Raw genomic sequence first — 16,985 nt, 5'->3', positions numbered from 1 at the left:
ATTTCTTTATCTTAAAATGGTTAAGCGGTTTGCTCAGGGCACTGGTAAAAGTGACACCCGCTACCCAGAGAGAATCACAGGAATACATTTCATCCCAAAACTAACGGTAAATTTGGATAAAACTACGTGGACAGCCACACCTTCCACCGTGCTGTCAGCTAAACTCATTAAATGATCTATTTTTCCCAGAAAACCTCAGTTTTTTTAAACTCCACGGTACCTGAAGTGTTCCTTTTTTATTTATATCAAGTTGCTGTTGATTTTCTTTGGTACAATAATTAGAAATAAAGTGATGTAAAACCCTGTTTCTACCATGGAAGTGGACAGAAGAGATGACAGTGTGTAGACTGTGTGTAGTCTGACCTGGCAACGAGGACAGGCCTTGGAATCCATATAAAAGCTTATTCTATTTCTTTGTTTGCTTTCTTTCAGTAATTTAGAATTAATCTATCCTTAAATCCTTCAGTGTATCAAAATCAGCTGTCAGTGATGAATTATAACCTGTATGGATGCAAAAACCTGCATCTTTAGGCAGCGGGGTGATGAAACACCAGACTAGAGGCTTATGGCGGTTAACTTTTTGTTGAATCTGCAGTTAAATAAATCCTGTTGGGGAAGAAAATGACTCACATCAACTTTTAACACTGCATGTCAGTAGAATTAGTTCATGTAACAACTCTAATGACAAAAAAATCATTAAAGAGCTGTATTCAGATGAATATATGTTTTGATGTGAGTTGTAAGAGAGAGGAAACACAGAAATGTTAATCTTCCCTGATGTGATAGTAACACGAGTTGCTTTTCTTCAGGACCAGATTGATGCGGCAGTGAAGCAGCTGCTGGCCCTGAAGGCCGAGTTCAAGCAGATCACAGGGAAGGACTACAAGCCCGGAGCAGCTCCGGCTCAGAAAACTGCTGCCCCGGTCCAGAAAACTGCTGCCCCGGTCCAGAACAGCCCCAAACCGGCCCCCACCCCCAGCCCGGCCTCCTCCACCTCCTCCGCCAACGGCGTCTACGAGAAAGTGGCCGCGCAGGGAGAGATGGTCAGGAAGCTGAAGACTGAAAAAGCTCCCAAAGTGAGTTGTTTCTCCTTTTTTTTTTTTTTGGTTTTAAAGTAAACAAACATGACATAAGGAAATATAAGAACACCATATTCTACACACAGCACACTGAGCAGGAATTCACACACGATGAGGAAGCAAAATGAGTAAAAAATGAGTTAAAAAAAAAATTAAAAAAAAAAAAAAATATATATATATATATATATATATATATATATATATATATATATATATATATATATATATATATAAGAAAGGAAAAAAAAGGGAGGGAGGATAAAGAAGACTGTTAACAGTTGAATGGGTACATGACCAAATATCCAGGCAGTGAGGTGTTACAATATTCCGCTTGGTTAAAACTCAAGTACAGGCTTCTCTAGGAATAAATGTCCAGATAAATCCATAGAGGCCTCTCTGCAAAGTCTGTGCCCTCTCTGTTCCAATGTAGTTTAAGAATGGCTCCCAAATTTTATAAAACATTGGCCACAGTTACATGATGTTTTTTTAATTCGGAATTAATAATTCAGAATTAAACAATTTTCCTTCGAGTTTACATGGAAATAGTAATTCCGAATTGAGGTTTACATGGAAAACACGTTTGATCGGCTTTATCCAATTCCTCTTAAGGTCTGGGGGTTGGGAAAGATAGGGGGGCGGACCGGAAGTTACGTCTACCGGAAGAAAAACTAACTTAGCCGCTACAACTTTGAAAAGTTCAAGCCAGTAGGTCACGGCTTCAAGAAGGATGAGTTCCATTATACTTTGTTGCCACTGTGAAAGCTTAGGAGGTTTGTCAGAAATCCACTGATGTAAGATGCACCAAACAAAAGAACATCAACAGTTTTACCATGTGGGGTTTAAGATTCAATATACAATGTAACACAAGAAAGGGGTTTAAGACCTAGATTTTTACCAAATATTACAGAAAATAAATATTACTGTTTCTCTATCTTAATGGATCTTCACAGCATCCAGGAGTCTTTCCACCGGTTAAAGTATCTTTCTTCTCCTCTGTTCTTGTCCAGGATCAGGTGGACGCTGCGGTGAAGCAGCTGCTGGCTCTAAAGGCCGAGTACAAGCAGCAGACGGGGCAGGACTACAAGCCCGGGGCTCCGGCTCCGGCTCCAGCTCCGGCTCCAGCTCCAGCCGGCCCGGCCTCCACCCCGTCCAGCGGTTCCTCTCAGGCCCAGGAGATGTTCTCCCGGGTGGCCCAGCAGGGAGACCTGGTCCGGAGGATGAAGGCTGAGAAAGCCCCCAAGGTAAGGGACCGGTTACCATGGCAACAGATGCACTGCAGCTCAGGACAGCTGTAGACCTTTCTAGCTCTTTTTTTAAAACTTCAGGAATTGGACGTGTAAACTCACATTGCTTGAAAGTAAAAGATGTGAAAGTAATTAATAGGCCAATCGATTTTCCAATTCTAAATTGATTCTCATATTAATTCCTAAAAATCGATTTGTATGTCTAAAGATTGATTTTTTTTTTATTTTTTTTTTTCTTCCATCATTACATTACAACTTTTGGTATTTTTTGGTTTATGCCCAAAAAAGAATGTTTTGTTTGACACCCAAATAACTACTGCCATGTTTTTGCCTTTAAATATGTTTAAAGGTATGAAAACATTAAAGTTTTAAGTTATAATTGCATAAATTATCTATATTTCACTACTTTATATACTGTTTTGGGGTTACATTTGCATAAAATGCTAAAAACCTAATTCACAAAAATTAAAAAACGAAAAGAAAAAAAAATTAGAAAAAATAAAAACGGATGTGGGAAAAAATAAAACCGATTTCCTCCGTCTCTGTTTCCTCCCTGGATCTGTTTGGTAATTCTGCCCCACGACATTTCTGAAAGCAGTTCTATCAGCATTCTGGGAGCTGATTGGTCCTTACAGCATCATTAGCTGCAATACTTGCTGTTGAATCTCAATATAATACTAGTATTAATATGTTGCAGAACTACAGTCATATAATTCATGCAACAGCTCAAAAAACGGTTTTAATAACACTAACCCAAATCAATATCGGAATTGAATCAAATCTTCGATTCGATTCCGAAGTAGTTATGCAACATATTGATGCAGGAGGAGAGTAAAACGTCCTCCCTTTTCAGGACAAGATGGACGAGGCGGTGAAGACGCTGCTGGACCTGAAGGGCCAGTACAAGTCTCTCACCGGGGAGGACTACAAACCTGTAACGGCCCCCGCCTCCGCCGGGGGGGAGGACAAGAACCGCAAGGAGAGGGAGAACAAGTCTGAGAAGCAGGGAGGAGGAGGAGGAGGAGGTGGAGGGAAGAAGGGTAAAGGAGACAAGGCGGGTCAAGGGAAGGAGTCGTCAGGAGGAGCCGGAGGATCCGACGGTCAAGGTCCTAAGAAACAGACACGGTGAGAAACTGCTGAGCGGACTGAGCTGCTTCTCTCTGGGGGACGAGCTGGACATCATTTTTAAGATGAGGAACAAAATGTTATTTTATTTCTGGCATCCACAAAGGAAATGTATTCTCTTTACATCATTTTTTCTTCGAAACATTAACATGTTTACAGCTTTTTTTCCTTTCATTTCTTCAACTGGTGAAGCTAATGGTGCTTTTCCACCAGCACCTACTCAGCTCTGTTCATCTCAACTCGGTTTCTTTTCCATAACAATTCAGCTCCTGGAGCAGAAATAGGAGGTTGGAGTGAAGCTGCTGTGACGTATTTGATTGTGTATCTAAACAAAGAAGACAACAACACTAAATATGTAGAACCTGGAGGAGATGATAGATGTGCTGCTGGGTCTGTGGCTTGTGTTCCATATCAAGTTAAAAAATGAGAGAGAGAGAAGCTTCAAGCGGCAACGCTTTTTAATTTATTTTAGTTTGTCTCGGCGCTGCTGAAAAGTGCGTTGGTATCTGAGCAGCTATGAAGTGACAGAGCTCCTGATAGATCTGGTCATTCCTTATCTCCGTCTAGATCTTTTTAATTCTCTCCTCAGCACCAGGTTTATGAACATCTGCACCTCAGAGTTGGATCACCAAACAGACTTCTGCTGCCGTTGCTGCTGGAATAAAATGAACAAGAAGCTCCGTCAGAGTCTCTTTCTCTGATGTCACATCCTGACTCAGACGTCTGACTCCAACCCCCCGACCTGTAGTGTGATGACATCACAGCCCGACTCTTATGGCGCTTTTCCAGTAGTACCTACTCAGCGCGACTCGACTCGCCACGCCCCGGTTTTGCGCTTTTCCACTAAGGGTCTAACATGCCGAGTAGATACTTTTTCTGTAACTATTCTGCTGAGGTTCTAAGTGGCTGAGTCGGGCTGTGATGTCATCACACTCCAGGCCACCGATTGGTCGGGGGTTTGGAGTCAGACGTCTGAGTCAGGATGTTGAAATCAGCGAAAGAGACACTCACAGCTTCTTCATTTTATTCCAGCAGCAACGGCAGCAGAAGTCTGTTTCATGATCCAACTCTGAGGTGCAGATGTTCATAAACCTGGTGCTGACGAGAGAATTAAAAAGGGATCTAGACGGCGATAAGGAACGACCAGATCTACCAGGAGCTCTGTCACTTCATAGCTGCTCACGGCTCCAGCTGACTTTTCAGCAGCGCCGAGACAAACTAAAAAAAAATAAAGCGTTGCAGCTTGAAGCTTCTCTTACTCTCATTTTTTAACTTGATATCAAACACAAGCCACAGACCCAGCAGCACATCTATCATCTCCTCCAGGTTCTACATCTTTAGTGTTGTCGTCTTCTCCGTTTAGATACACAATCAAATACGTCACAGCAGCTTCACTCTAATCCCGCCCACTTCTCATCTGGGTGTCTAAAAACAAACGAGGACAAGGTGAGACGAGGCGTGGCGAAGTCGAGTCGCACTGAGTAGTCAAAGTATAAAACCGCCATTAGAACCTCGGCAGAGAAGTTACAGAAAAGTATCTACTCGGCACGTTAGACCCTGGTGGGAAAGAACCAAACCGAGTGGAGGAGAGCCGAGTCGAGTCGGTAGTGGAAAAGCGCCATAAAAGAAGTGTTGCAGACATGTACGGTTGATTGTCCTCAACGTTTACTGAACATGAGATGGAGAGTTGACTTGTGTGGTCCAATAAAAGCCTTTGAGTCTCTTTCCTCCGACTTTGAAATGATTTCTAGTTTAAGATGTTTTCTTGGTAGTTGTTGAACCTGCAGCCATGACGGCTGGCGAGCGCTGCGTGGCGTTCAGCAGGGCTGATGTTGGGGTTAGCAGAATTCCTGACAGGTTTAGGGCCTCGCTGCACCGCTGTGCTCAGTCCTGAGCACGTTGGTGCACGAGGAAGGAACCACAGGTCGCAGCTGCAGATGAAAGTTTTGGTAATTAAATGCGGTGAGTCCAAATGCTCGGTGTGGTTTTTATCTGCATCTTTCCTGCTCCCCGTCTGCCGTCAGGTGACTGTTGCAGTGTTCAACTACTAATGTAGGATTTGCAGCATCGTGTGGATTCAGAGATGCCAGTCTGGTTAAAGTGAAGGATCTAAGATCAGACTCGGATGAGCTTAGAGGGAGAGTTTTGCTTTTTAGGATGTTGTTGCATTTATGGTCAACTATTTAATTCACTGCTAACGTTGGAGGTTCTTGGCTGTACGAGTGAGTCAGACGTCTCTGTTAGAGCCAGTGATGGTGAACCGGAGGAAAGTTTAAGAAACATAGCATCAACAAGCCTCCAGCACATCTGGACTTCCCCATTAACAGCCGTCCAATCAGACGCTCCCGTCAGCTTTGTGTTTAGTGCTGATCAGCAAGTGTTGGCATGCTGTCCTAGGATTAGCATGTTGCTGCTGTTGTGCATGCTGTCGAGGTGCAGACGCTCCATGAAGGAGTCGTGTTGCAGAGTCTTGTTTTTTTTGTGTTTATGGCATGTTAGCATCTTAAACAGTCGCCTGAAGACCCACTGAAAGGTTGTTTTTAATCCTGCACAGGATTAAAGGGGTGTAGAAATGGATGGCTGGATGGGTAGATCGATATTCTGATGTAAAAGTACAAAAAAATAACTTTTGTTCCTCAGATTTAAAATCATATGGTGCCAAAAAAAGAGAGTTCTGATTAGGGCTGGGCGATATATCGAGATTTTAATATATATCGATATATTTTATATCGATTTAAAAAAAAAAAAAAAAAAAAAGAAATATATGATTTTTGATATAGCTTATTTTGTGCCAAGTTGACTTGAATGTTTTATTTGAGATTTGCACAAATGTTTTGTTATTTGCACAACTGTCAACCTCAGTGGAAAAGTCTGCCTGTTACTGTCTACATTGTATTAATTACACAGTGTATTTTAATTTAATTGTTATGCAGGAAAGGGATATTTGTTTTATTTTATTCAAGAAGCATTTTATTCCATATATGCAGGCAGTTTATTTTTATTTAATTTGTTTTATACATTTTGATATTGTGCAGACCTCTGTTAATAAAGAAACCTGTGTGACATTTGGAACAAGGCTTTGTATTAAAACTGACTGTTTTTTTTTTTAAGGGTTTGGCTCAGAAAAAAATGAAGCTAACAGAGATGCTATGCTATAATGCTTTGGGGGAAACCCCAATTATGGCACACAAAAAATATCGATATATATCGAGTATCAACATTCAGCTAGAAAATATCGAGATATGACTTTTGGTCCATATCGCCCAGTCCTAGTTTTGATCCTTTGTTTTACCAGTTTGCTGCAGAAAACTAACCTGCTTTGAACGGTGTGAGAGTTTGCACTTTTATATATGTATAAGTTTGGAAAAACTAACCGACCGTTACCTGCTACACCTGCAGAAGTGTGAGGGTTTCGTCATCACCTTAACCTGTCCAACATTAGATCTTTCCCTAACAGAAAAGAAAAAGTGATCCCTAATGATTGGAGTAACGTGCCACTAAAGTAAATGTGTATTAACATTGTCTGTATGTATACATTTTGAAGAAATTACATTTCATTAAACATTTGCTTCGCACTAACTTGTCATGTTTCCTGTCAGGTTGGGCTTGGAGGCAAAGAAAGAGGAGAACCTGGCTGACTGGTACTCTCAGGTGAGTCTCTCCCACTCACTTACCTTCTTTCTGTCATGTATGGTGTTTATAGTGTAGTATAGTGTGGTGTAGTGGGATATGGTGTGGTATAGTATGCATTGTATTGTATAATATGTATAGTATGCATAGTAACATATACTGAGTAACATTTTCATAAATCCATATTCTCGTAACAACAATCAATCTTACAAAATTCTCACTTTTATACAAGTTTCTATATGCTGTATCTCAAGCACTGTATTGGATACAGACATGTACTTGGTACCAAACTGTCCACAATACCCAACTTTATATTCAACTTTAATATATTTATGGGGCTTAAAATCAAGGCATTTCGAGTTATAAAGGAAAAAGTACATTTTTGGGCGGACCTCCTAGATTTTGGGGCCGCCATCTTGGAATTTTGAGTGGCACGCGCATTTCATAAAGAGTAGACCTTGAAGAGTATCTGTGCCAAATTTTATGCTTCTTTACCAAAGTGAAGTATCGTCTTGAAAAAATGAGTTAACCTGCTGCACTATACAGTAAGTTTATTTGTACAGCACAATTCAACACAAGGTAATTCAAAGTGCTTTACAACAACATTAAAAGCGACAAGACACAATTAAACGGTAAATAACAAATAAAATTATAAGAAAAGATCACACTCAGATCTATAGTATTTATTGTATAGTATGAATAGTACAGTATGTATTGGATAGTATAGTATATATTGGATAGGTTTATAGTATGTACTGTATGTCCAGTATGTAAGTAATTCATCTTTTTTCCTTCAGGTGATCACGAAGGCAGAGATGATTGAGTACTACGACGTGAGCGGCTGCTACGTGCTGCGTCCCTGGGCCTACTCCATCTGGGAGGCCATCAAAGAATTCTTCGACAGAGAGATCAAGAAGCTGGGCGTGGAGAACTGCTACTTCCCCATGTTCGTCTCTCAGGCTGCTCTCGAGAAGGAAAAGTCCCACATTGCAGACTTTGCTCCGGAGGTAAATGATGGGACCCCTTAAAACTTAAAAATGACGGGAGCTGAAATGTTTGTTATGAACAATCAGGGCTTCAAGAAGGAAATTAAATCAGAGATTTGCTATTACATCCATCAGAAGAAAATATCTAACCTGAAATGTGTGTAATGCTAATTGGTGTTTCCCCCTCAGGTTGCCTGGGTAACGCGGTCAGGGAAGACGGAGCTGGCAGAGCCCATCGCTGTCAGACCCACCAGTGAAACAGGTCTGGACCAACGTCTCTGCTGGAATCTGATCTAACGTGTTCATCTGGATACCTGAATTATTCTGATTTATGTCTTGCTGTTTTCCTTCTCAGTGATGTATCCGGCCTACGCTAAGTGGGTCCAGTCCCACAGAGACCTGCCCATCAAACTGAACCAGTGGTGCAACGTGGTGGTCAGTGATGCTTCACTCTTTCACCTTGACGTGCTCTGGATCAATGAAAGATCAATGAAATCATGGGATTCTTTACCACTATATGACTAAATTAACACAGAAATCAATATTCAAAAAGCAAGCTAAGAAACACCTTGGAATATCATATGTATAGGATACCAACACACACACACACTTATACAGATACATATACATACTGGACAGGGTGAGGTGTATTTTTGATCCGTTTTCATGGCCTAGATCAGCGGTTTTCAAACTGTGGGGTGCGCCCCCCTTGTGGGGTGCTGAGGTACTGCAGGGCGGGCGCGGGAAGACAGAGCGGAGCTGGAAACTAGAGGGCTGGATTGGGTCTCGACCCAATGCAAATCTCGCGGGAGCGGGCGGTTTGAACTCTCCTGCGGGCAGGAGCGCGCAGCCAAAAAAAAAAAATGCGGGATTGGGATGGAGTCTAGCGGCAAGGTGGAGATCAATCACGTGGAAAGTAAACCTCAAAGGTCTTTACAAAACAAAGAAAAAGCAAGGAAAGTCAGATATTTGGAGAAACTGCGTGCGAGTGGCTCAGTCTCTAAACAACAGCCCCGGTTTGAGAAGATGTGCAAGGGAAAGCAATCACACACAAGTCATTGATAGAGTGGAATAGGAATGGAATAGTGATGTGATTATTTGCAACCTGCAGTACAAATAGGAGTTCATGTCTATTAATATGTTCATAAAATAAGATCTAAAAAAATATTAATACTCAGGGAAGAAGGCCTAGTTTCAATTACTACTTATTATTGTTAGTTTCATAATTGTTGGTTGGTATTTGTATTGAAAAGTGCTATACAAATAAAGTTATATTATTTTTATTTTATTATTCTAATTATTTCACAGTGTCACCGAATCATTTGCCAATACAAGCCCTTTTGTTCATGTTCAATTAATAATACAATATACAATTATAGTTGGGTTTTCTGTCTTATTATTATGTCTGTTTGTCTTGTTTGTACAATTATATACAATTAATTCTACCAATCTAGGTGGGAACTGTTAGGTGGTGGTGGGGGGGCGTGAAAATATTTCCAATTCCCCAAGGGGGGCCTGACTGAAAAAGTTTGAAAACCACTGGCCTAGATGATGTTTTACTGTATATTGGAATGTTTCATGTATGTGTTTTTTTTGCTTTAAGATAATGATTTACATGTACGGTAATGTTTAATGTAGGTTTGTCGTGTTATTTAGTCTTCTTTCTTTGTCTTGTTTTAAATGTATTGTTTTTTAACGTGGACCCCAGTAAGACTAGCTGTGTTTAAGGGCATAGCTAATGGGGATGCTTACAAATAAACACATAAACTGGTCTTCTTTTTCTCCTCACCCTCCTCTCTGCTCCACGTCTCCCCTCAGAGGTGGGAGTTCAAACACCCCCAGCCCTTCCTGAGGACCCGGGAGTTCCTGTGGCAGGAGGGACACACGGCCTTCGCCACCCAGGAGGAGGCAGCCGAGGAGGTAACGGAGAACTGAGATCCGCAGACGCGTCGTTATCCTCCTCGGCTGATCGATGGCTCATCATGTCATCTGTTCTGCTCTGTAGGTGATGCAGATCCTGGACTTGTACGCCAGGGTGTACGAAGAGCTCATGGCCATCCCCGTCGTGAAGGGGAAGAAGACGGAGAAGGAGAAGTTTGCAGGAGGAGATTACACAACGACGGTGGAGGCTTTCATCTCTGCCAGCGGCCGAGCCATTCAGGTGACGCCATTAACGTTACGCTGAGCTGTTTCTCGTATCTCGAGGTTTCAGTTAAGTCTGTAACATCTCGTGTTGCTCCTGCAGGGCGCCACCTCTCACCACCTGGGTCAGAACTTCTCCAGGATGTTTGAGATTGTTTTTGAGGATCCCAAGAAGCCGGGAGAGAAGCAGCTGGCCTTCCAGAACTCGTGGGGAATAACGACGAGGACCATCGGTGTCCTGGCCATGGTGCACGGAGACAACATGGGGCTGGTGCTGCCGCCAAGGGTCGCCTGCCTGCAGGTACATGGGGGCTCACACAACTCAGGAATTTATTTAAACTAACTAACAAAAGTTCAGTTATTCACACATATTTAATGCAATTTTTTTTTAGCTTTTTTTGAGATTAAAGGGGGTTATTATGAGGGGAAAAAAGTCTTGTATGTGCTTGAGAGGATATATGTGATTGTCTGAAGTGACTTTACCAACTCAAACACTGAAACATAACTCTGTGACTTGTTTTAGTGTCTTACTTGGTCGGAAAATGCATCGTTCTGAGCTGCATGACGCTATGACATCACATACCCAGATCACAGTACAAATATTCATCCTACTGATCTTTAACTTCTATTTTCACATCAGGTTTTATTTGTTGTAACTGAGACAACTGTAAATGTTTCATGGTATTATGACCACATTTTCAATTCCTTTTTTGAGATTAAAAGGGGGATATTATGAGAAAATAAGTCTTGTATGTGCTTGTGAGAATATACGTGATTGTCTGAAGTGACTTTACCAGCTCAAGCGCTGAAACATAACTCTGACTTGTTTCAGGGTCTTACTTGGTCGGGAAAATACATTTTTATTTTATTTTTTTTCAACAAATGTCAAATGACAGTTAAAGAACAAGTTAGAAAAATAAATAAATAAAATAAATAAATAGAAAAAAAATGCATAAAAGAAACAAAACCTTGGTGTGACAGACTTTATAATATCTCTCATAAAATTAGAATTATATTTTTGACAGCTTAATGATTGAAAATCATCGATATACATTTCTTATTTGTAATTAACTTTAGAGACTTGAGATAATAATCAACTTCAATCAAAAACAACTTAAATAATGGAGAAGAGTTATGAAATTTACATTTATGGATGTGAAATTTTCCTAATAAAATATAAAGATTGACAATAGTACATAACAGAAAATACATCGTTCAAAGGTGCATGACGCTATGACATCACCGACCCAGATCACAGTAGAAATATTCATTTTACTGATCTTTAACTTCTTCAATTTTCAGAAGTAATTGCTAAACTTATTTTGAAAGAGACACATTGTGGCAGTAAGGGGCGGAGTCATGTGGTTGACTCTACCCATTAAAACCTTAAAGAGCTGTAAATGTGTCACAGTATTATTACCAAAACGTGTCACAAATGTTTCGTTAAGATTTCAGGAAACTTTAGGTAGCAATCCAATCATAACGTTTGCGTGGATATTAACTAAAAACCTCAGCTAAGTGAGTTTAACATCCGTCTCCACTCTTTAGGCCGTCATCATCCCGTGTGGACTCACGGCGTCCCTGCCGGAGCAGGAGAAGGACGCCGTGTTGGCCCAGTGCTCCAAGTACCTGAAGAAGCTGCTGGCCGCCGGCGTCAGGGTGAAGACCGACTTCAGGGACAACTACTCCCCGGGCTGGAAGTTCAACCACTGGGAGCTCAAGGTATGTGCCGTTTCCCCTCCTTAACGTGTCTCCTGCTCCTGGTGCTGAGGAGCCTCACCCCCCGTCTCCCCCCAGGGCGTTCCCCTGCGTCTGGAGGTCGGGCCTAAAGACATGCAGCAGCAGCAGTGTGTGGCGGTGAGGAGAGACTCGGGCGCCAAGGTGACGATCCCCGAGGCCGAGGTGGAGAAGAGGCTGGTGGCGATGCTGGACGACATCCAGAACAGTCTGTTCAAGAGGTGAGGCGTGTTCCTGCACGTGTTCCTGCACGTGGACACAGCGCTGGCAGATGCATCAGTTAGGCTGGATTCACACTGAAAGTGTCAAAAATCCCCTCCGGAGGCTCGGGACGCATCGCACTGCTTGCCAAAGTCTGTAAACGCCTGCAGTGGGCGGAGTTTTCAAGCTGCAGAACTGGAGGGAACAAAGTGCATATAGTTACATATATCTATATATAGCTGCACATCTTCAGTTTCCCATTTCACTATAGATCACACTTTGGGAAGCCTTCTTTATATGTTAGCGTTATTTCTAGGGCTGGGACTTTATCGGGTTAATTACAATGAATTAATTACAGAAAAATAACTCGACAAAAAAAAATAACGCATTTAATCGCAATTTACTTTTGCACTCCAAACAGTGCGGAATGTTTCTCGTTGCACGAGTTCCCGGCAGTGTTGTGCAAGTTCATACTTCTGATGAACTAGTTCAAAGTTCAGTTCACATAGTTTAAAAATGAACAGTTCACGTTCATAGTTCACTATTTTCATTTTGAACTAGTTCAAATTCAGTTCATTTCAATATTTTTAGGTGAGAAGTACGAATGAAACGCCCCCCTATCCTAAAACTGTTCACCGTATACCAGTGGTCTTCAGCCCTGGTCCTCAGGACTCCTGTCCTCCATGTTTTAGATATTTCCCCTCAGAACCCTGATATAAATGACTGTCATTAACAGACTTGTGCAGACCTGGACAAGCTGATGACGGCCATTAATTAGAATCAGGTGTGATGATGCAAGAAAACATGTAAAACATGCAGGACAGGGTTGGAGACCCTGCTGTATACAATCAAGTATTGTCCTAGTGGCGTTTCAACTTTATTCAGAGGCTGTAAATCTCCAACATTGTAGTGCATTATCAATTTGTCTACCTGTTACTGGGAAATCAGACCTCTTGGTCTTTCTGGGAACTTTTTTGATTGTTAAGGACTCTCAGATATTTCCTCACACTGGACTGATGCTTTAACTCCACATGACGTTTCAAATTTGAAGTTGACGAGGCAGACGCTCAGACTAGTTTTCTCAGCGCAGGTGGACATAATTTGCACAGAAAGGTTAGTTTCCTACCGTCACACTCTTTGGGAGACGATGTGTAAAATTCCCGCAGATAATGATAAGCGGATCATCATCTGACGGCTCGCTGACGCTGCGACTGCAACGTCTCCCTTCACCAGTCAAGGCTGATTTATGGTTCCGCGTTAAATCGACGGCGAAGACTTCGGCGTAAGGCACGCGGCGACGCGAACCATACGGTCCGCACGCCGCGTACCCTACGCCGTAGGTGTAACGCGGAACCATAAACCATAAAGACTGCACCGGGCTTGTCGAGCATTTTAAATATGCGCGCCGCCCGCTGGTGAAATGAGAAGGATTATTCCGTAATAATTGGACCTAAACAGTGAAGCTCACATAATCTGGACAGATCAAATTCCAGTTCATGATCTGCAGAATGAACAAGTTCACGTTCAAGTTCTTTATGTGTAAATATGTTGCGTTCAGTTCAACGTTCTCACAGAAATGAACGTGTTCAATGAACGCGTTCATTTGAACGCGTTCATGCACAACACTGGTTCCCGGTATAAGTTACCCGTAATACTGACGCACAGAACTCAACACGAGAAACAACAATGGAAACCCAAACCGATGGGAAGTCGTTGCTGGTTCGCTGGGTGGAAACTTTAGTTTTAAAGAAACTACAGAGTGGAAACCCAAATGTATCCAAATTGCTGCTCGTTCCCTCGCCCGTCTGTCTCCATGACGCTTATATTCCGCGCTGGGCTGCTTTTCCAAACAAAGTTTCAAGATGGCAGCACGCAGTAAATGGTGGTCAAGAGCAGAGACCATTTATTTAATAAATAGCTTGGAGGACCTGGAGATAATTAAAAGAACACATGGAAACAGGAAACATAAAAACTGTGAGCTTTTCATGTTAGCATGTGAATGAGTGTACGTTTGTGTGTACATGAAAGTACAATCTGCATTGAGGCTTCTTGCTTCGGGAATCCCGGTCTGTGATTGGACGCTGCCGCTCATTTGCATAAAGTTCAGATTTTTCAATTTAAATTGACGCTCTGGACGCCTCCGACGCCTCTCGCAGCGCGTTTTCATAGACTGTGAATGTGGCGCTTTCAGTGTGAATCCAGGGTTAGAGTTTTAATTAATAAGAAGTTACAAAGTGGCTGCATAAACTAGCTGTAACTCAGTGAGTTGGGATCTCCACCTGAACTGAGCAGGTGATTGATTACACAGCATCCATGAAAATGATCCAAAACTTGAATGTTTGTCTCCCGTCAGAGCTTCAGATGACCTGAACAGTCACATGGTGGCTGCAGACTCCATGGAGCTGTTCCAGCAGGAGTTGGACCAGGGAAAAGTGAGCTAAACGTCCCACAATGCACCTCACCTTACCGTCGTCCACCTGGTAGTGAACAGTGAATGATGCTCTTTGTTTTTTGTTTTTGAACAGATCGTCCAGATCCCGTTCTGTGGAGGAATCGAATGTGAAGACTGGATCAAGAAAACCACTGCCAAGTATGTCGGACATGACAGATATGACTAAAGTTGTCTACGAAAATTATGACTAAATATCATCAACAAACCTTTATCACCTGAGGAAAACGAGACGAAAATGCTGGTCATGTGACGATAACGATAATTAAATATATAATGCAATATCATAGAGGAATAAAAACTCTGCTAAAATGTGTCTTCATTTTCGTTGACCAAAACGAGAGTAAATGTTCTACCAAAGATCCTTAACATCCATGTTTTCAGTAGTTTCTCTGGTTTAATCTCCATGTTTTCAGTAGTTTCCTCTGGTTTAATGTCCATGTTTCCAGTAGTTTCTCTGGTTTAATGTCCATGTTTTCAGTAGTTTCTCTGGTTTAATGTCCATGTTTTCAGTAGTTTCTCTGGTTTAATGTCCATGTTTCCAGTAGTTTCTCTGGTTTAATGTCCATGTTTTCAGTAGTTTCTCTGGTTTAATGTCCATGTTTTCAGTAGTTTCTCTGGTTTAATGTCCATGTTTTCAGTAGTTTCTCTGGTTTAATGTCCATGTTTCCAGTAGTTTCTCTGGTTTAATGTCCATGTTTTCAGTAGTTTCTCTGGTTTAATGTCCATGTTTTCAGTAGTTTCTCTGGTTTAATGTCCATGTTTTCAGTAGTTTCTCTGGTTTAATGTCCATGTTTTCAGTAGTTTCTCTGGTTTAATGTCCATGTTTTCAGTAGTTTCTCTGGTTTAATGTCCATGTTTTCAGTAGTTTCTCTGGTTTAATGTCCATGTTTCCAGTAGTTTCTCTGGTTTAATGTCCATGTTTTCAGTAGTTTCTCTGGTTTAATGTCCATGTTTTCAGTAGTTTCTCTGGTTTAATGTCCATGTTTTCAGTAGTTTCTCTGGTTTAATGTCCATGTTTTCAGTAGTTTCTCTGGTTTAGTTCTGCTGGGTGACGTTAGTCCTCAATCCCAGTCGCTGCAGCAGGAATCAGATCCAGAAGATGCAGCTGCAGAGTTAGAGGCTGATGCCGTTAACGCAGAGCTCTAGTTAACGTCAATTAAAAACAAAGTTACGTAGAGAAACGTGGGGTTCTGCTCTGGGGGGGAGAAGAAGAAGAACCATCTTTGGATCCACTTTCCTACATAGACGTGGAAAAGAAAACCCAATGTATCGTGGAAAAAGAAAAAGATGGAGAGAAATGTGGAAAAATAAATATGTTGTAAACTCAAATTAGAGTCTTCTGTATCTGGAATGAATGTATTCTTGAGTCAATAAGGTAACAATAATATAATAATAAGATAACCTTGTTTGAATTGTAAAATTGACTAAAACTAGACTAAAATGTTCCTGGACAATTCTGACTAAAATAAGACTAAAATCTCAGACTTTTAGTCGACTGAAACTTGACACGACTAAAAGGAGAATGAACGTGACTAAAACTAATAAAAACTAAAATGATAGCTTGAACCAAAGACTAGACTAAAATTGAAACAGGCTGACAGAAACAACACTAGACCCAAACAAGAAATGTGCTTTTAGAATAAGATGTAGAGACAAATGATGATCTAAATCATTATCGTTTCTCTCTCTGTTCTCCTGCAGGGACCAGGACCTGGAGCCCGGAGCTCCATCCATGGGAGCTAAAAGCCTCTGCATCCCCTTCACGCCGCTGAAGCCGCTGCAGCCCGGCCAGATGTGCGTGAGCGGGAAGGAGCCGGCGCAGTATTACACGCTGTTCGGACGCAGCTACTGAACACCTGGACACGTCCCAGTAGAAAAGGGCTTTCCAACAGAATCCCTCCTGTTTCTCTGTTTCTGATCTGTTATGGGTGTTTAAGGTAACCAGGTCACTCACCTGTAGGCCTCATAATAGGAATACTTTTCTTTTTTTAACATGGTAACATTTATGTAATGCACTTGAAAGTAAGTGGAGATCAAAGAAATGTTTTTTTTTTATTGGTTGTGTTCTGTTAAACGTTTGTTATTCTCAGAATAATGTGTGAAAGCAGTGTTAGATCCAGGTTCTAACAGCCAGACTGGTTTGTTAACGTCTAATATTCCGAGTTATGATGATGATTTATGGACGGTTCGTCTCCGAAACCTCTGCCGTTGCAGTGGGAGTGTATTTCTTGCAGCTTTTCCAGCTCTGCTCCCGTGTCTGGTTACATCACGCAGCTCCTGGCGACTCCTGGAGCCACATTTAAAAGTCAGTGATGTAAGCGCCTGCCACTTCAGCCCCTGAAGAACTTTGCAGCCTGTGTAAAATAAAGACATTTCCATGGCAAACTGA

At 41.7% G+C, this 16,985-nt stretch overlaps 1 protein-coding gene across 5 annotated transcripts in view; it reads left to right on the top strand.

The window, feature by feature from the left end:
- The window catches only part of eprs1 (glutamyl-prolyl-tRNA synthetase 1), a 41,914-nt gene extending 24,929 nt beyond the window's left edge, over nt 1-16,985 (top strand). For all 5 annotated transcript variants that reach the window (XM_061746942.1, XM_061746914.1, XM_061746934.1 and 2 more), the window contains 15 exons: nt 810-1,076; nt 2,087-2,320; nt 3,177-3,448; nt 7,048-7,099; nt 7,876-8,085; nt 8,254-8,326; nt 8,420-8,499; nt 9,883-9,984; nt 10,070-10,225; nt 10,310-10,507; nt 11,755-11,928; nt 12,004-12,164; nt 14,498-14,576; nt 14,670-14,734; nt 16,298-16,985. In XM_061746942.1, coding sequence (XP_061602926.1) covers nt 810-1,076; nt 2,087-2,320; nt 3,177-3,448; nt 7,048-7,099; nt 7,876-8,085; nt 8,254-8,326; nt 8,420-8,499; nt 9,883-9,984; nt 10,070-10,225; nt 10,310-10,507; nt 11,755-11,928; nt 12,004-12,164; nt 14,498-14,576; nt 14,670-14,734; nt 16,298-16,448 — 2,274 coding nt within the window. In that variant the 3' untranslated portion in view covers nt 16,449-16,985. The remainder of the gene's footprint in view (nt 1-809; nt 1,077-2,086; nt 2,321-3,176; nt 3,449-7,047; nt 7,100-7,875; nt 8,086-8,253; nt 8,327-8,419; nt 8,500-9,882; nt 9,985-10,069; nt 10,226-10,309; nt 10,508-11,754; nt 11,929-12,003; nt 12,165-14,497; nt 14,577-14,669; nt 14,735-16,297) is intronic.

Source organism: Cololabis saira, chromosome 2, assembly GCF_033807715.1.
Source record: "Cololabis saira isolate AMF1-May2022 chromosome 2, fColSai1.1, whole genome shotgun sequence".
NCBI classification, from domain to species: Eukaryota; Metazoa; Chordata; class Actinopteri; order Beloniformes; family Belonidae; genus Cololabis; species Cololabis saira.
Note: the sequence above shows the minus strand (reverse complement) of the source record. Positions and strands in the feature narration are given on the sequence as shown.